Raw genomic sequence first — 20,489 nt, 5'->3', positions numbered from 1 at the left:
GACCTAAACCACTCACAACCTTTTCCTTTCATTTTCTTATTAAAAAATGTCTAGGAAGTAGTATCCATTGACAAATATGCCTTTAATTATTTGTTCAAATCTAAATTTATCATTTGGTAAAAAACTATGATTAGTCATCCAAACACGAGACTATGACTTTAACATTTTAAAAGTATAAACCATTGTTATGTTCTGTACAAGCCCAAACATCAGAATTGTACATAAATGGAAGGATATAAATGGAAAGAGGACAGTCTATCTGTTTAGCATTTCAGTAAAACAACTGAAACATTCAAAGATCAGTAATTATCAATGTACTTCACAGTCATTAACTGCTGCTAGTTGTACCTTCAGTCCTCTGATCATCACATGCTGTATCCAGTGGAGGGCCAAATAAGGCTACTGCATCTTCCGGAACTGGAGATTTCTTACTGCTAAAAGAGTAAAAGAAGGTAAAAAAAAAAAGCAAGCGGGTGTGAATGGTGTAAAAAAAACCTTAGTGATGTGAACTTATCCAGATCTATAAGTCTTATTTTTTCTTTTTTTGTATAAATCTTAAAAAGCAATGGCACACCAAACAAAAAATGTATGATTTTGTATAATGTGTGTGTGTGTACCTGGGAGGTTCTGATACAGGTGCAGGTGTGGGTGCAGGTGAGGGAACTGAGACTGAAGTAACAGTAGGAACTGAACGTCTTGGCCGTGCAATTTCGATTTCTTCACCTAAAAAAAGGTGCAGAATATTTATTTTCAAAAAGCATCCAGACTGTAACACATTGCTAACATTGTCTATTTCAAATGACAAAATAATAGGAGTTCAATTTAGTGACTAATTTGCAATTGTTACCCCATTTACATTTTTCAAAGTATACTCACTAGGCACATCTCTTTTGGCCAGACCCTGAAACAAAAAAGAAAACAAAAAATATAAACATTTAATTTGTTAACATAAAACTATTGTACTGTACTGTAAACATAGGAAATGTATTGGTCACTAATATAGGAAACAGCATCTTAACCAATTCAAATGCAGGACAGAGGACTATGTTTAAACCATTATAAGTATTGTCATCATAAGATGCAGTAACAGCTACACGAAATACCATTTTTCATTCAATAATGTGTATCAATAAAAAGCCTATTATTACTGCAACTATTGAAATAAAAAAACATTAATAATAATATTAATAGTAATATAATAATAATAATAATAATAATAATAATAATAATTATAAATCATTTCATCATCAATTATCAGGATTAAACTTTAACTTCATTAAATTGAAGCAATGCAAATATCAAATTAAATAAATAAACTTAAAAACAAAGTCTGCCACTAAATTGTAATTAAACGTTTAGGACAAAAACCACATATTTCAAATATTTATGGTTTCAGTAGTGATATTTCTACTACTACAACTACTGCTAATAATACTAATCATCATCATCATCCTGAGCTTCTTTGCCTCATGCATGACTGCATATTCTCTGATAAAATGCATTGGCCTGTAAGCAGTTTTATGCTCACATGGGTGTTTTAATCGAAATGGTGCAGTTAAAGTGCTCAGCACATAGAGCATCCATATAAATGACCTTGGATTGTAACACAGCTGCTACACATACATGGCTCTCAGTGATTAATTATTAAAACACTAACAGCCCTTAGCCTTCACAACTCCAGACATCTTCCAGCTAAAGGACTACAGACAGCATTAGGCCAAAAAAAAAAAAAAAAGAAAAAAAAAAAGAAAAAAAAAGAGCCAAATGCACAACACTTACCGGGCTACGTCTCTGTGACCAGCAAAAAGGAAGAGAGAAGAGACACCTGGTCAGAGGGTGACAAATCAGTAATACACACTCTTAAAATAAACTCTGATTTAAGAACAGAAAATGAAGCATTTAAACCTGAAACCAACCCCCCAAACCACATTCAAGAAATCACACCATTATTCTATTTTTTTTTTTTTTTTCACTTCAGAAATAGACAATTTTTTATTAAATGTTTTAAAATGTGATTTTCAAACCCTCATGGGGTCTAAACTATTACATAAACATAAAAAAATAACCCACAACTTACTTTTATTCACATTTCCAGATTTAAAGTATCAATAAAGTAATAATTATATCAAAATTATAACGTGGCACAGAGTATTTTTCTAGCCTGCAGGACACTTACCATGACCATGCTAACAGCTGATTTCATGGCATGCGGCCTTCTGTTCACTGCTCACATTTTTGCCTGAGCAAATTCTTTAAAGATAATCCAAAATGTTTATTACTTCAAGTCCTGTTTTCCATTGAGCACCATGAGAGGTCTTACTAAAAAATCAGCTAATGCAACAGACCATCTTAAAATACGTCTTACACAAGACAGGTGGTGTATTGCTGATATAAAATGTGAGTAAAACTCTCTGGAAAATACCACGATGGCTGCTGCTTGTTATTTTAACATGGTGTTTAGAAATTGTGTGTATTAATATTAACCAGAACACAAAGATTAATCTCCAAATGACTTTCCACTCTTTCAAATCCACTCAAAAAAGCAGATGCTCTTATTCTCTTTTCACCTTGCCATTTTACTGTCAAGACTCTATATTGAAAATACAACCCAATGGTGTTTGTGAAACCCTACCTTTTCACCCCATTTTCAATCTCTGTACATGATAAAGAGCTAATATATGGTTTGGAAAATACACCAACCAGCAGTAAACTTGCTGAAGTGATTCCTGAAATCTTTTTGTACTAAGTTCATCACTAGCTACCCCTGTGAGTGACATTGTCTTTGAGATATCCTGCTATTAACACACTAGGGGTTAGCAAGATAGCTGATTAGCAATAACACCAATATGACTCAGAGAGGTTGAAAAAGACATTTTACAAATCACATAGGAAATCACTTCTTTTATGTTGTGTTCACAGGTAAAAATAAATTCTCCTTGCCATGACCTGCAAATGGCCATTTATGCTACTTAGCCTATAATCTTTAGCAAGTCAAGTGTGTCAGCTGAAAGTTAGTGCTCAAAACTGCTAAGAAAACCATTTTCTGAGTTTTAAGAATAACTTTAACTGTGGCTTTGAGATGACATGAATAAAAACACACCAACACTGTGCATTTATAAATAGTTTTGGTTTTAGAATATAGTATGACAAAAATCTTGTTTTATAACTTGCAGCTGCTTGTTAGAAAATTGAACTGATGGCTGGCCACTTTCATGGTGTAAAATATACACACTCGTTTTGTACAGTACAACAAGACTTAAACAAGTTTACAAAAACATTTTTTAATTTAGGGCTAAATCTATTGTACACAAACCCTTTTTGCTCAACTAACCTAATCTCTGCCTACATAATACATTTATATCATATTATTTGGGGCCTCAAATATTTTTTTAAAAAGTAATATAAAATGTTACCTGACTCAGGTTTTTTTTGTGAACTAGACAATACAAATCATAAAACATTTTGGATTAAGTCTTTATTATAAACATGTTCATGGGATGATGCCAGTTACGAGAAAAGTTGGTGATGTAGGTTATGTAGCGCTATTAACATGGCTTATGAAGGTGTCATGTAGCTGTGTAAAAATGGTTTATCTTGCTGTTATGTTGCACTACGAATATGGTTTATGATGGTGTCATCTATTTCTGTGAGCATGGCTTATGCATGTGTCATGTTTCTCTATAATGATGGCTTCTCTAACTGTGATGTAGCTCTATGAACAACGCTGGCATAAATGCCATGTAGATCTTTTGATATGGCTTATGTAGACATATTGTTGCAATAACTTGTGTAATTGTCTTGAAACAACTTTAGAAAGGCTTATCTACAATATGCCATGATGCGGTAGAAATGTGACTTATGTACATATGCTAATGTTGGTGCCATGTACCTGCCTTAGCATTGCTTATGAACGTGACATGTAGCTTTATAAACATTTTGTAGGTGCCATGTAGATGTATGTGCCATTTTTCTGTGATTGTTGTTGTATTCAGCAGGATACGTTGTTTCATTTCACTGTGTAATGCGTCAGCTATATATGGCCTATGTTTATGGTTTATGTTTATGGCTTTTATGGTTGTTATGTATCACTAAAAACAGTATGTATGTACAACTGTATAAATGTGACATGTAGTTATGTTGAAGCTCTATGAACATATGAACATAACCTATGAGCTTCTGTAGGTGTCATATTGATCCATGAATATGGCTTATGTTAGTATTATGTAGCGTAATGAACAGGGTTATCAATGTGGTAGCAAATACAGTGAGGAAACAAACAAATTTATTTTGTTAACCTGACATTAAAATGCTCAAATTATTCTAAAATGTATTTAAAAAACCTAGTCTATCTATAAAAAAGACCTACTACAACACTGGCCCTATGACAGTGCAACGGATTAACGTATTAATTCCAGGCACTAAACAGACCCTGGACCATGCCAAGCCATGCCCAAGAACCCTCTGCAATAAGAAACACAGCACTCCTGAAGAGACAGACGGGGAAAGATCTTACCGGACTGCTCCTCTGAGGAGGCAAGCATTAGAGAGAGGAAGAAGGAAAGAAAGCAAAATACTACATTAGTGTAGGTGTGGTCGCATATGCTTGGAAGTGCATGGAAATGAAAATGCATTACATATACTTTGAACACAACTATTACAAATTAGAAAAAATATATATATATATCGTTGTCTTTTTTCTATTAAGCATGGGTTTCTAAACATAGACGGATTAAAGACTACCTACAAAAAAATAAACAAAAACATGACAACCACTGTTAAGTTCAAAAAGGGGATCATCCTGGTAAAATTTGAGCTACTGTTCTGTTAATTCTTGAGAGTTTTATAAAAATTTATTGCATGACTAACCATATACCAGTTTCTTAACCCTAGCGAAAGTCTAATCAATAAAGCCCAAACAGCACCTGCAATCCAGCACATGGTTCCTGTGTGCTATATTAGGAAAGCCTGGGCCTTTGTGTAAAGTTTCAGTTCGACTCAGCTCACTCCCAGGAGAATACAGCAGCCTACACAAATTATCAGTGTTCTCAAATACAACACAAAATACAGAGAGCTGCGTTTCTCTCGTTTATCTTATCAGACCTGTTACCCTTTAATAAGATTTTAGGCTCAATCTATCGCCATGGTTACAAGACGGGTGGGCTACAGACCTTAAATTTTATATCATTACTTGCAGTAAAATTAATACTGAAAGCTTCTGTTTTACGTAAACACCCTGACTGTACAATATATATATATATATATAATTTATTTATTTATTTTTCCAAAGACTCGATAAAAATCCATTTTGAAACTGAAGAAACACCAAGGGACAATTTAGTATAGGTTTTTGAAACCTTTGACCATTGTAAGACTGTATAAGAAAGATTGCACAAGTTGGACAATTAATTTGTGTCCCATCTCTAGTAATCTTTAAACCACCATTAATTACAAATGTAACCAGTGATGATGGACAGGTTGACGGATGAGGTCAGACAGGAGTCTCCATGGACTATGATGTTTGTGGATGATATTGTGATTTGTGGTAAGAGTAGGGAGCAGGATAAGAAGAGACTGGAGAGGTAAAGGTACACGCTGGAGAGAAGAGGAATGAAAGTCAGTAGGAGTAAGACCTGTGATGTTGTATGGTTTAAAGACAGTGGCATTGAGTAAAAGACAGGAGGTAGAGCTGGAGGTAGCAGAGCTGAAGATGTTAAGATTTTCATTAGGAGTGACGAGGATGGACAAGATTAGAAATTAGTTTATTAGAAGGACAGCACATGTAGGACATTTTGGGGACAAAGTAAGAGAGGGCCAATTAAGGTAGTTTGGACATGTGCAGAGGAGGGATATGGGGTATATCGGTAGGGGAATGCTGATGGTGGAACTACCAGAAAAGAGGAAAAGAGGAAGACAAGGAGAAGGTTTATAGATGTGGTGAAGGAAGACATGCAGGTAGTTGGTTTGAAAAAGGCAGATGTAGAGGACAGGAGGTATGGAGACAAGTGATCTACAGATGCGCACACACACACAGAAATGAATATATAACTTACATAACTCCAATTATTTGAAGTTTCCTTTTCCAATGTCTTGGAAAAGGAAAAATATTAAATAACACTGCTTTCTCTTAATTAATATCACTAGCAGTGTATACTTTATTTCTGAAGGATGTATTAGATGCCATATAATGAGACTTTGTGTTGTGTTGGTTTTGTGGTGTTGTGAAGTATGTAAAGAACATACAATCCTGTCAAAATACCAACAATAAAGATGGTCTAAAGGACCACACAGATTTAAGTGATTCTTGCGTCAGTGCATGCGTGTGAATAATTTAGCGATGCGGCTTTCATATGACACACACTGCACTCGTGCTTCTGTTCTTGCAGTGTTATGTCATGCAGCGTCACTGTGCCTAGTTTCCGAGCTGAATTATTGAGGGAGAATGCTCGTACACCTGAGACTTAGTGCGCACTAGACCTGTTGCATTAGGTCAGTCACAACGCACGTCTCACCTTGAGTACACCATCAGAGTTAATCGTGCTGTGAAAAGACTCGTTTGACCTTTAAAAAAGAATCAATGAAACATACTTGCTGTCTTATACGTCAGTGTATTAAAAGGCAAAATTACAATATCTACAAAGTTCAATGGCTGGCTTCAGTGTCCACATTGCTAGGCACTAATCTCAATTGTCCTTTGGGGCAGACAGAAGCCTTTTGTTGAGAAATTAAGAGAATATTCTATGACTGCACAAGGATATTTCTTATCAGAATTAAATATGCAAGTCAAAACAATAACATACTTGCATTTATATACACATATAAAGTGGTTTATAGTGGTAGCTCAGTGGTTACTGATAGGAAGGTCAAGGGTTCAAGCCCCAGTATGTCAAGCTGCCACTCTTGGGGGCTTTGAGCAAGGCCCTTAACCTTCTGTGCAACAGGAGCACTGTGCTCTAACCCCAGCTACCTAACATTGTTGGGATATTCAAAGAAATAATCTAACTGTGCTGTAAAGTACCTGTGATAAGGATAAATCACATTGGAATTTCACATGGAAAATCACTCGTTCAAATCCCAGTACCACCAAGCTGCCCTTGCTGGTCCCTTGAACAACACCCTTTACCCTCATCTGCTTAGTTGTAAGTCTCCCTGGATAACGGCTTCTGCCAAATACCATGAATGTAAATGCAAACTGCTTGCTTGCTCAATGTCTTAGCACCGTAGTTTGTTTTTAGCACCTACAATAAACTACAATTAAGTGACAGCTCCTGACCTTACAAACGCATGGCTCCTGCAGAAAATCACTACATGTAGCCCACAAAATCAGCCGCAACTTGTCATTTTGTCAACATGTGGATTGTAAATAAAAATGTGTAGGAGGTAAAGAGTCCAAAAGCTGCCACACCCTGAGAGTCAGTTATTATTCAGGGAGCAGCGTAGAAAGCTCTATCACCATTGCCTTTATGTTCTTGTGAGCGTGTGATTTGTGGTATGAATAAGCATCAGTGTCGAAAGGAATATTTCTCATCCAGTTACACTAAGTAAACAGCATGAGCAGAAATGTAAAAAAATTACAAATAAAACCTCAAAGCAACAGTGTGGGAGGCAGGAGGAAATACCGTACACAAACAGCAAATTAGAGGTAACGTAGGCCGGACTCACCAGAGGAGAAGGAGACAGAGTTATGTTGCCTATGGAGGCTTTTAATTCATCTACCGAAGGAGCCACAAAGTCAGCATCGTCAGCAAGCAGGGGTTTGATCTTGATCTTAAATTTTTTGCGCTGATCCTCCTCTTCCTCCGACTCACTCGATGAGAAAAAATGGGACTTGTCTTTAGGGGTTGGTGGTTAGTTGTTAAGGAAAGCACTTTGTGGAGGGACATAATCATTAGTCAAACAGAGCACAAGAGCTGTATCACTTTATTAGAACACAAGTAGGGCAGCAGCTATCGATTATTCGAGTAACCGAATATTCCATCAATTAATCGAGTAAACAGATAAGAAGTACGTTTTCTTTATTGAAGAGCAATACTAAATATACAAGAGAAAAAAAAAAGACGGGTCTCTTACAATGAACAAGTAATTTGTTTCCTTTACAGACAAATGTTACAGTTTTATAGCTGAAATTGCATTAAAAAAATCCGTAAATACTAAACCGATTTAATCGCCATATTACATCAAAATGCAAATACAAATATATAAATTAATAAAAAAATCATAAATAAAAATATACAAATCTATTTTAAATGACTTTTTCAAAGGTAAACGCACTGTACAATGTTTTCTTTTTGCTTTGTTTTGAAATGATCCCAAACTTTGGAAACTTTGTCGTTTTCTTAGGCCTGAATCTTCTCCTCACCCTCGCTGTTTTCCCCCCATTCCTCCCCTGTGCATTCATCAGTGTCTTCTGTGTTGTATGGAAGCACGTTTCTGCCACATAAATTTTTTTTTTTAAAATAGTCTAATTCCGACTTTCTTCTCGCAATTCCGAGTTCCGCCTCCTCTGCTTCATCTGTCTTGTTCAATCTCCTCCATTGATCTAACTGATTGTTAGACAGAGTTCTCTGCAGGGATCAGAGGCTTTGTTTCATACTATTAATTCAATTGATGGTAGCAAAAGAATAGATAGTAGTATTAATAATAAATATTAAATATTAATCAGAATTACATTAATATAAATATTAATCAGAATTGCAAAGAAAAAAACGAAATTATGAGAAAAAAAAAGTCTGAATGTGGCGAAATGGGCTTCCATAGTGTATACCTGTGTGTAGTTAAATGGCCTAACTGAAGCATTGAGGCAAATAATTTGCCTCTATGCATTTAAAATTTTAATTTACTCGAGTTACTCATGGAATAATTTTAGCCTTAAACACAAGTGCCAGACAATTACCAGACAATGACAATTGATTCAGAAGATATTCTAATCAAAACGTTTCTTATATGGCAAAGGTGCAAATCAGGATATCTCCATCTTCATCTGGCCTGATGCTATAACCTTCGTCATCCACCAGGGGAGAGTTCTACAACATAAAGCGATAAGAGTCAACTACACTAATTTTACCAGGGCAAGTTAGAGATATATAGTTTTAATAAAAAAAAGGTTTGCCATTATTTTTAGATTGAAAAACTTATCTTTTTTTAGCAAGTCCTACACATAACACAAATATCACATATAATAACCTTGTGCTCTGGTACATCTGATAAAATGCACATCATCATCTTGTGCTTGTTAATATTATGAACAGCAGCTTAGCTAATTCCTCTCCTCTGCTTCCCTTTCTCTACCCATCCCAGAGCATCCCGAGTTTGCGTGAGGTCCCACCTCATGAAGATTATGGAACTTGATGTAGATGCCAACCGCGCAAACATTGCAAACCATCTAGAGACGAATCAGCGCCATTTGGATTTCACTTGATGTAGTGTTTTGAAATTGGACCTCTTTGAGTGTTTAAAGGCTCTGGCATTGGGAAGTTAGTGTTGGATCTATGATGATTTCAAATGTGGAGCTATTTTATGAGATGCTCAGTAGCTCCTGGTTCCATAACGTCAACTGACTGTATAAAACTGTAGAAAGGACATTACTCACAATCTTCCATTCTGGTGCTCATGGTAGTTTTAAGATTTATAAATCAAACTCTTGATATCACCCAAATGAGTATGGTTCCTCTTTTGGGTCTGGTTCCTCTCAAGGTTTCTTCCTTATAATATCTAAGGCATTTTTTTCTTGCCACAGTCTCCCAAGGCTGCTCTTTAGGGATGAATACACATCATTCCCCTTAATTCCTAAATTCTATAAAATTGCTTTGAGACGATGTCCATTGTGAAAAGTGCTATAGAAATAAACTTGACTACCAACAAATAATAAAAATGAAAAAAAAAAGATATATTTTTACAAATGACTATTAATCTAACAAAATGAATTGCTTACATATCGGTCCCAGTCAATCTCTCCATAGAATCCATTGGGAGCTCCATTGCTCTTCTTTTGTGGCTATGAGTGAATCAAATCAGAACTGTGTTGCATAACATAATTTCATCAACATCCAATAAACTCATTCACATCCAATAGTTATAAATAAATAATACAAAAATTTATATATATATATATATATATATATATAAAGATAGACAGACAGACAGACAGACAGACAGACAGACAGACAGACAGACAGATAGATAGATAGATAGATAGATAGACAGACAGACAGACAGACAGACATTGAATTAAATCAGCGGTTTTCAATCCTGGTGCTCATGCACAACCCTCCTACACATTTTTGGTGTTTTTGCTGTCTCATACTGGTGTGAGTCAAAAATTTTATCTGAGACATGTCTATGAATATTTTATTTCAGATGAATTAAATGCATCATGGAAAGATGAAGAGTATTTGAATTACCTAAAGAAGACTGCTGAGGAAAGGACAGGAAGGTGAATGAGAAAGAGACTCCCTGAGACAATGACTATTTCTATTGGGAAAGATGAATTTGTCTGTGTTTTTGTCTGTGTGTGTGTGTGTGTGTGTGTGTGTGTGTGTGTGTGTGTGTGTGTGTGTGTGTGTGGGGGGAGAAACATGTTTGAGGCCAATTTCTATCATTTTTATTATATTACTAGAACTGATGATTAGTGATTATTAAAATTCACATTCAATTTCAATTTATACCATGTACCACAGATTTGCCTGATTTAATTGGCAAACCTGAACTACTGTACCTTGCAGGAATAACTGTTTAATACCTATTGTGTAAATCAAATGACTCATGGGTGTGAACTGTGTGAGTTAGGGTAGGGTAGGAAAAATACTAAAATGTGCAGGATGGTGGGTCTTTGTGGATTCTTTTTTGACTTCATAACTGCACTCAGGGTATGTTTTCATGTAGATTCAGTATTTTGATCGTACTTTTGTGAAGGATTATCAACCAGGAAATTGAAAAATAAATTAAAAACCCAGAAAGGTAATACTATTAATACAAGATAACTGCACACCAAAATAATCTGACAGCTTTTCTATAAACAAAAAAATGCAACTACGAATATATTTATATAGCTGTATATTCATAAACTGGCGAAAAACTACTTACTCCTCCTTCTCTCTCTGGTGAACCTCTGAGAGAGAGAGAGAGAGAGAGAGAGAGAGAGAGAGAGAGAGAGAGAGAGAGAGAGAGAGAGAGAGAGAGAGAGAGAGAGAGGGGAAAAAAGAGACGTGTCATGCTCTTTCAAACTCAGTTAAACACTCAAATAGATGTTCCCTGGATTTAAACACAAACACACTTGCACACAAAGAAACACAAATTGGAGGTTGTGGCTGGAGCTGCTGCTTGATAATGGACAGAAACAGCTTCACTGTTTTGATTTAATGCTCCCTAAAACACTCAAGCGTGCTTTCTATCATCTGTGCAATGCGAGTTCGCTTAAGTAGCTTACAGTCACGACACATTCAGTGATCGAGCTATGAATCAGTCCGCTTAGGTATTGAATGAACAGCTGTATGGACAAAAGCACTGCAGTATTCAGAGACAAATATTAACCACGGAAGGCTCTTTAATACTTAAAAAAAATAAATAAATAAATAAAAAATTCATCAGCTTATAAGGCCTGTCTCATATCAAAAATGTTACTTACGTGGAATCAGTGTCCTTCTCTTTTTTCCGTATCCCAAAGGCCTTCCTGGTACGTTTTTTCAATCCTGCAAATAAAAGGAAAGATGAACTCAGACACCAGACCATCTGAATGCCAATGTGAACAAAGCACAAATACACTGACGATTCAGAGGGATTTTAACAGAAACTATACACTGTGACAGACAGACTGCACTTCGTGTATGTTTGTGTTTATAAAATGAATGGCACTTTTAAAAGGCCAGTAGAGACTGACCCATGACTTTAGAGATCAGAACAGAGGCCTTCATGCATTATTAAATCACACTCTCTCTATATTTATAGTCATACTGAGTGGTTTGCTTTATACTGCACAGGGCTGTTGAGTTCCTGATTCTGATTAATTCCTAAAGGTGCTAATTAATTTTCTATAACAGCATTATTTTATTAGGGCTCACTGTAAATCAAATCACAGGTATATATTTTCATTGTTTATCATTTATTTGTTGCCTGAATAACATCTAATTCTTGGCTCCACATAATCTACAAACAATAATTAGGAGACTAAAAAAGATTTAATTTATGAAAGAAATCTCCAGTGTTTCTGTAAACAAGAAGTTGTCTGCTACAAGAAGACTGTAAACTAATGGAAGTCAGTGCATTTGACACATACGACTACAGTGGTGTCCTACCTGAATCATGATGCTACGGCAATAGAAACCATCAGTATTATAGAGAAATGCAGTATATGTAAGTACAGAGTGCTCCATAAGAGACAGGTATGTCATAGAGCAAGAATAGATGCAATTACTAAAGCAAGAAACCAAATGAACACAATTCAACAAATCTCCTTTCACTTCATCCACGGCTGCGCTGCCCGCATGAATCATCTCTGGCAGAAGCATCAATATCAATCTCATTAAATGGCTCCGGGTTTTTCTGTGGATTTGAAATTGAGGCAAATTGTGTGTTTTTGTAAGGATTTTACAGAAAAAAAACGGCCAAAATTATAAATGGTTAATGAAAAAGTTTAACAAATGTTTTGAACTGATTCAAGTGACTTTTCCTCAAGCTTTTCTCTGTCCATCCAATCAAACAACTTAAAAATGTCGACGTGATTGGACACCTACTAGAGAGCCTCGGTGTGGAACAATCGCAATCTGATTGGCTAACGCAACAGCCTTCAAGAAACATGGAGTTTAGGCTAAAATAGCTTGCATATTCTCGCTCTGAAGGCCTTATAGCAGACAAATATCTTTGACCTTGGCAACATGTGATGTGACGGCTGAAATCTGATTGGATAGTAACTCCACCCTGAACTTACACTCACTAAAAACGCTATAAAATTAAGAGAATAGACTATTGGGAACAACTGAATACAAATTCTTCTACAAAAATATATATTTATACTATTATATATATTATAATTATAAAAAAAAAAAATTAGGCCATCATTCTGATAAAGTGTGGGCCAGCACAGGAAGCCGTACTGGTCCTGACGGCCTGCCACTGCTGTAATCAGTAAACAATGTGTGTCATTCTTTGAAAATAACCAAAAACGTTTAGTATTAGCAAATTGCTAGGTTGCAAGAGGAATAAAATAATGCTGTTGGGAGAACTTTGAGGTGCTTTAGGACACAACACACAGAATGTTTGTTGTTTTTTTTTTTTTTTGTTAATTTCACTATAAGCAGGCCAAAACCCCAAGAGGTCCCTTATCTAATCATAAATGCTTCCAAAGAAACCCAAAGCTTTTCTGAAGAAAATTGGTCAGTTCACTTGTCAGGAACATTAACTATAAAAAGGCTCATTTGAAATTAGCTGTAGAGTATATAAAAGTTAAACTATGCTCTAAGCACTCCACAGGGCCTGGAGAGGAGTCTGGCACACATCTATCCCGCCAGGAATTGGGAAATGAGGAGGAGGCTGCTGCACGACAACTGGCTTTATTGATCTTTGCTAAATATTTCCCCACTCCTACTCAGAGCGTCCCATCTGGCACACGAAGCAATGTTAACACTTCTGACTAGTGAAGCATATCCATATCCTTTTCCTCTCTCCTCTCTTCAAATATTTTTTTTTTCTTTGCATTACTGCTTAATTCTGTATATCTTGATCAAAGTTGTTTTTTCCACCTTAATATAGTACATTACTGAATTCCTGCATCTCCATATCGCATGCAACCGAAGAAGGAAGACAAAGCTGCGTATCTGTGTCTCACAAAAGCAGTGCCTAATTCATGCAGCTCGGGTTGACCACATGCGTATACTTTGATTCACTGCCAGTGATTCTAATCCAACATGCATCAGATTGAAGCCAGGGACTTGTTTAGAGCATTAAGAAGAAAGAAGGAGGCCCACAGAGACCCTGGAGGATTGAATCAAGCAGCAGATCAGGATAATCAAACAGCCGTCTCTCCCACTCCCTGCTGCGAAGCCCACTGCACACACCCACCGAAGGCCAAACACACAGGCTGGAAAAACGAATTAGTGTGGCAGAGGCAATGCCAGCCTAAAGACCCTACCAAATTAAATATGGCAGAACAGTGTACATTCTCAAAGATCATCTTCAGAGAATAAGCAGAGACAGTGATATTAAAAGAGAGCTCCTACATAGCACATACTGTAAGTCTATTACACCAACTAATCAGTTTTAATTTTGACATCTACAGTTTGCAATACTTTCTGTATTTGCCTTTAGAGATGATTTGATCCTGCTGCATTTGTCTATTCCCAACAGATAGGCTGGCCTAACAACATCCGTATACGTGCACATGTGACGGATGCACTAACATAATTAGCAGCAACTAGCCAGGCCTAATCTTATCGAGGGATAACCATAACAACACAGCTTTCCTGTAAACAGAAAGTGAGGAGAATCAAGAAAATAAACTGCACAGCCTGCAACTGAGGGAACTGCAGGAAAAGGGGAAAAACTAGCAGAGATGTATTTAAAATGATATTTTACAGTTTGGGAAGTAAAATGATCTGGAACAACAACAAAAAACTACAGACACAGGAGGTAGAAAATATACTCAGTTTAGACTTGACACTAATATTGAACCTTTCGTAAAAGTTACAATATAAGTATATATCTAGTATATAGTCGAGTATTATAGCCCCTGGTGAACCCAGGCAGCACAGCTTCTATGAAAAATTATCCTCTTCTGTTTATTAAGGAGAATCTTTTTGAGCACAGTCTGTAAAGCAGATTGCAGATCAGTATCGTGCAGTACCACTGAGATTCCCCAGTGCCATTGGCTTGCGAAGATCTTACCACTGAAATAACAGACCTTTCCAGCATCAGTTTATCCATAAAGACAGCTGGATAAAAGCCCTAACCTATATTAGCTATTTGACAAACCTTAATCTTAATTCATTTGAAATGATAATTAACTTTTTGGGTGAGCAATGATAAAAAAAAATACTGTAAATTAACTGCTATAAACCAGTGTTTTATTGATTTTAGTGTAGTGGGGCAGTGGAGCCATTGCCCCATTTGGTTCCTTTATTATAGTTGTAACTAGTGGTAAACAACAGTCCCATGCCTTCTCTTTCTGTGAACATTTCCAGTGTTGCAGTAGAGAAGACTTTTGATGTATTTTCTGTAATAAATTAGACTAGCCACAAATATAACTAGGATTAAATCAAATAAGTGTCCAAAAGCAAAGACAAAATTAGTAGGGCTATGATGTATAGAACCATTTCTATTTTAAGATATATTGCATAGATCGATAGAAAGAATTATGAAAAATTAAGGAGAATTACCGTATTTTTCGGACTATAAGCCGCTACTTTTTCCCCAACGTTTTGAACCCTGCGGCTTAAACAACGAAGCGGCATATTTATGAATTTTTCCTGGGGTTTTCCCGGTTTCACAAACTTCAAGACAAAAAACTGAGCCCCATAACATTAGACCAATGGTTAGTCAAAGAAAATTAGAAATGAGCATCAGAAAATAATAAGGACATATTCCTCGGTCTTGCACACGTGCAGTAATAGCGGAAAAAGGCGGCGGCAGGCTATTCTTAAAATACCGCTCTGCTCTTAAAGGAGCCACAACATATTTCACCCGTAACATCGTGTAACAGACACTGTCTTTCGTTAAAGCCTGTGTAAAGTTCATTAGTTTCAGTGTAGACACCTGCGGCTTATAGACTGGTGCGGCATATTTATGTTCAAAATAAAAAATATTTGTCAAATTCAGTGGGTGCCGTTTATATATGGGTGCGTTTTATAGTCCGGAAATTACGGTATAAAGTGGACAATGTCCAGACATCAGAAATGTCAGCACAACACTGACATTGTTTTCACTGCAACGGCTGAGAACGAGGCTTTAGACTGCATGCTTTATAACTGTATGCTGCCAACTATCAACTGCCCATTATCTGGTAAATCCAAAAAAATCACCAAACAGCAGCCTGAAGCATAAGTCAAGCATAAGTCAAGCATGATTTCATCCTGTCCAACCAAGATCTATGGTCTAAGCTAGTCCTTATTTACATGAGGAATATATCTTTTATAGGCAATCAGTTCTGAACAAACACATCATTTATAACAAGTTTTAAAAATAAAGCAGATCAATATCAACTAATAAACAAAAATAAATCATATCTAATATTATTTGTGTGGGAACTCTTGTGTAATACTCATTTTTTGTTCATTTTTATAAGGGTGCAAGTAATTTTGAAGACCACAGTATAACATGTTTCATCATTTCTGTAGCACCTGACACACAAACCACATCATCTCCCACATAATGACTCATGCTAAAAATGACTAAGTGCAGAGTGAAGCCAGAAAAAAAAAAACACCTCCAAACATTACTTTTACATCTCATGGCCTCATATTCACACTTACGACACTCTGACAGCAAATGCTAGAGCTGCTAATCAGCTCTAAACATTTACACAGCACCAACTAGGTGACTGCACATACTGAAAAGACATTCTGCTTGAGTTCCCTCAGTGCGCGATGCACAGCACATGCCCTTAACTGGGTCAGAGGAAGAGAAGCTCAGCTTGTTCAAATGACAAAGCAGGCAAAGGGGAAAAAAGAGAAAAGCAATGATGAAGTTATAGTTTAAAATTACAATAGATAATAAAATAGTGTAAAACCATCTAGAGACAAAACAATTGAATTTAACTTTTAATTGGTTACCTCTTTTTTGATTATTCATTAGTTATATTTTTGTAATAGTTCTCTTTTTAAATTATCCATTTCATGAGTGTTTATTAATTATTTATACAAACCCAAATCTGGTTTATTGGCTTTTTAGTCAATTCAATTTTAAATTTGGAAAATCTCTATATACACTATATACTGTTTAGTGTAGTGTGTTTTTACTGCCAACATTTCAAAACCATAAATATTCCATATATACCCATAGGGAAGATTCTCAGATTACAGAAATTGCTTACAAAACACACTCTGGCAATCAAAGCTGTTCATATGAAACTTTTTTTTGGATCAATTATTTCATTTCATCAAAACTACTGCAAACAGCAATAATTAATGCTAAAGCATGGTCCAGATGAAGACCCAGCCTGTGTCTCACAAAGCACTAGATTCTAGTTAAACCACAAACCAAAAATCACCATAGTTTCTGTAGCAGATCCTCTGTTGTGGCTTTTTGTATTCACCCGACTTAAAGCGTAAAGGTTTCTAGCTACAGCATAAAGAATCCCTTATGTTATGTAAAGCATTATTATGTGCCTATATGTTTATGCAATATTTAATATCCTATCCAACACAACACCTGACCTACTAAAACAGATCAGGAAAAAAAATAAATGCACAGAAACTGCTTTGTCTAATTGTATGGCTTCATGTATCACTGCATAGCAGAATTGCTGAGGCAGCACCTAAAGCTCAGGTGGAGAGGGCCTATAGAGAACTATAACAGCAGAAATACCAAGCTGTAGCTTATTTCTCTCTCTCTCTCTCTCTCTCTCTCTCTCTCTCTCTCTCTCTCTCTCTCTCTCTCTCTCTTTCTCTCTCTCTTTCTCTCTCTCTTTCTCTCTCTTCCGATCTGATGAAATGCTCATAGTATTGGCCTAATCCCAAAACTGGAACAGACGCTGTCAGGAGACCTTATTTCAATCTGCATAGATAACGGAAGTTTGAAGAATCATATGTACATGCACATAAGCAAATGTCCAATTTATCTGATTAATATAAAATTAAAAAAAAATAAAAAAAGAGGGGGGGGCTTTAAGACTTAATTGGGGTCTAATTGGAACACTATGTGATAAAAAAAAGATTATATAACATAAAACTAAATGTAAGAAACTTCTTCTAATACAGTGCTCCTTCACTGTATTACTACTACCATTTAATTATCTTTCTAGCAGCTATTTTGTCTCTCTTGAAGACAATATAAAAAGTCTTAAAGCAGCTTACCATGTTACCAGAAAAACTCACACTCACTGAAGTGCTGACACTGGAGACTCCTTATATGAATAATAAACAACCACTTCTTACAGAAAATGGCTTCATATCAACTACTAAACCCTTTTCTTTGTTAAATGACAATATAAAAATGTGAAGTTAATTATTAGTATTGGAGTATGCAGATTGTGCATCATTCAGACTACACTGAATAAGTTATAATTAAATATGTATTAGCAAGTATGATCATTTAAACCTGTAATTTGCTTCACATGCGAATAATGTAATATAAAGTCGCGTGCTCTACGCACCTTCACATGGGTAAAAATAAATTGCCCTTAGGTGTAAATAAGTGTATGTATAGTGTCCTGCAATGTACTAGTGCTGTGTTTATTATAGCTTTAAGCACAGATTTCCATTGGAAAAGCTCCAGATTCCCAGCATCCCTGATGAGGTAGTTTTCTGAAGATGAATGGAAGATTCTCCATACAGCTTGTCAGAGCTGCTGTTACAGAAATGATTCAACATTTGGACCAGGACATTTTGAGAAATCAACTTTTAACATTTGCTTGTGGTATAAATGAGATTAACAATCACCCTTAAACAGGTTGAAGCAAAATCAGTAAGCATTTCAGAACATCAACACAGAAGAGAGGATCAACTGTAAGTCTAATATAAGATAATCGAACTTGATCACAAAGAAGAGTCTATGAATCCAAAGAATACGGCAGAATAATTTATAAATTTTTTCCAACAGAGCAGAACTACTACAGTTTAATATAGAAGAATAAAGAAACATCATTAACATGCTATCCCTACTTCAGGGTCTCTAAGCACAACGAGACAAGGCCTGTTTTTCTTTGCCAATAGATTTTACATCACCCTGTCCAAACAGTGCGACCGGATGATGAAAAGACACCTTTTGAAAGTGACATTTCATCAACAGCACCAGACCGACCAACAGACCGGCTCTGTAGATATGGCAAGATATCAGTTATGTGAGCAGACTTGTTGGCTGATACTCTGCACACAGCTCGGGGCAAAGAAAAACAAAAGAATGAACAGGGGACACCATGAGCCAAAGGCTTTTCCTCAGCAGCCTGGCTAAGTGACTGTTGGCATTGGCACCTTGCTTTGGTGTGTTTCTCTTAGGCTTGATCTATCACAGAACAATGACACAATTTATGTTGTATGAAAAAGTGTAGATTCTAAATATGCCATTTGTACCTGAACACAGTGGTGTTTTTTTTGCATATGGTTATTAATGCTAGCAAAACAGCTAATAATTAAACTAAAGAATAATCTTATGTTAAAAACAGAACTAGGTAGTATACTAAGGGTCAGCATAAACATACAATACTACTAAGACAACACAGCAGTGCTAGTTTAAATGGTTTGACCACAATATAAAACCATTAATATTATAAACTTATAGACTTATGGACTAATAGAGTCTAATAGAATACATAGTCTGCAGTCTCATAGATATTAGACCTCAACACTGTTTAGTTCTTGATATTATTTTCATATAATTATATCCCTAAGTACTACCGATTACAAGTAAAAAATAAAAGTGTGCAGATATTGATATGGTGATATGTCCTGTAAGTGAAATATTCAGTATTTAGGGAAGGGGCACCCAGTGTTAGCAAATTTGTAACACCCAGAGCTAAAGTTGTTAATTTGTGTTTTTGTTTTTTTTTTAGACACAGCAAAACCTTCAGGATGGAACTATTTTCTCTTTTTTTGCAATAATGTACGAATAAACTCAGCACATCAAATCACCTTCAATTGAAATTCTATATGCAGCAGACTCTTGGACTAGAACATACACATAACTCCTCACTTCCTTTCGCCTTGCCACTGAATCTAAGTTGTGTTTCACTTACTGAGAAAAAGACTAATGCAAAAAAACATGCAGTCAATGAAAAGTTCATAAAGATTACTATAACATCACTCCAAAATCTGCTGAGTCAGGATAGCACAGCCCACTGTCATCTGTGAATAGGAAATGTATTTATTGGAATTCATTTTTTTTCTTTTTTTAACATTAAAATATTTTGTCTTAAACATGTAGATAATGGGCCAAACAAATCTCAATGTCCTTTTTTTTTATTTTTTTATTTTTTTTATTTTTTTTTTATTTTCTTAAAAGTCTAGACGATTTGTCTGTATTACAATGTGGAAACATAAATAGCTGCTAACACAAATGAGATGGCTGGTTATTAATCTGTCACAGTCAGCTCATAGATACATAAACAGATTATTATTAATACAGATCAGATTATTATTACACACATTTCTACCATTAAGCACAATTAAGCCATAATAAATGAATTTTAAATTTAGATGATTGTACACATTAGGTGATCCTTGAAGCTGTCTATTATAAAAATGAACTATTACTGTACACATCACCTTCATAGAGCTGTTGGTCAGAACCATCAGCCTCCAAAAACACTCCTATTATTAGGGATGAAAACCAAATAACTATCAAAATGGTGT

At 35.7% G+C, this 20,489-nt stretch overlaps 1 protein-coding gene across 10 annotated transcripts in view; it reads right to left on the bottom strand.

The window, feature by feature from the left end:
• The window catches only part of sgip1a (SH3GL interacting endocytic adaptor 1a), a 75,928-nt gene that overhangs the window by 15,702 nt on the left and 39,737 nt on the right, over positions 1 to 20,489 (bottom strand). For 9 of the 10 annotated variants that reach the window (XM_083566677.1, XM_083566674.1, XM_083566676.1 and 6 more), the window contains 9 exons: positions 11,621 to 11,684; positions 11,080 to 11,104; positions 9,929 to 9,991; positions 8,966 to 9,020; positions 7,660 to 7,841; positions 1,780 to 1,791; positions 877 to 901; positions 618 to 723; positions 349 to 434 (listed from right to left, as the gene is read on the bottom strand). In XM_083566677.1, the coding sequence (XP_083422803.1) occupies positions 349 to 434; positions 618 to 723; positions 877 to 901; positions 1,780 to 1,791; positions 7,660 to 7,841; positions 8,966 to 9,020; positions 9,929 to 9,991; positions 11,080 to 11,104; positions 11,621 to 11,684 (618 nt within the window). The remainder of the gene's footprint in view (positions 1 to 348; positions 435 to 617; positions 724 to 876; positions 902 to 1,779; positions 1,792 to 7,659; positions 7,842 to 8,965; positions 9,021 to 9,928; positions 9,992 to 11,079; positions 11,105 to 11,620; positions 11,685 to 20,489) is intronic. The other variant, XM_083566679.1, reaches the window with a different exon arrangement.

This window comes from Silurus aristotelis (assembly GCF_946808225.1).
Source record: "Silurus aristotelis genome assembly, chromosome: 2".
Lineage (NCBI taxonomy): Eukaryota > Metazoa > Chordata > Actinopteri > Siluriformes > Siluridae > Silurus > Silurus aristotelis.
The sequence above is the reverse complement of the archived record's forward strand: the minus strand, read 5'-3'. Positions and strand labels throughout refer to the sequence as shown.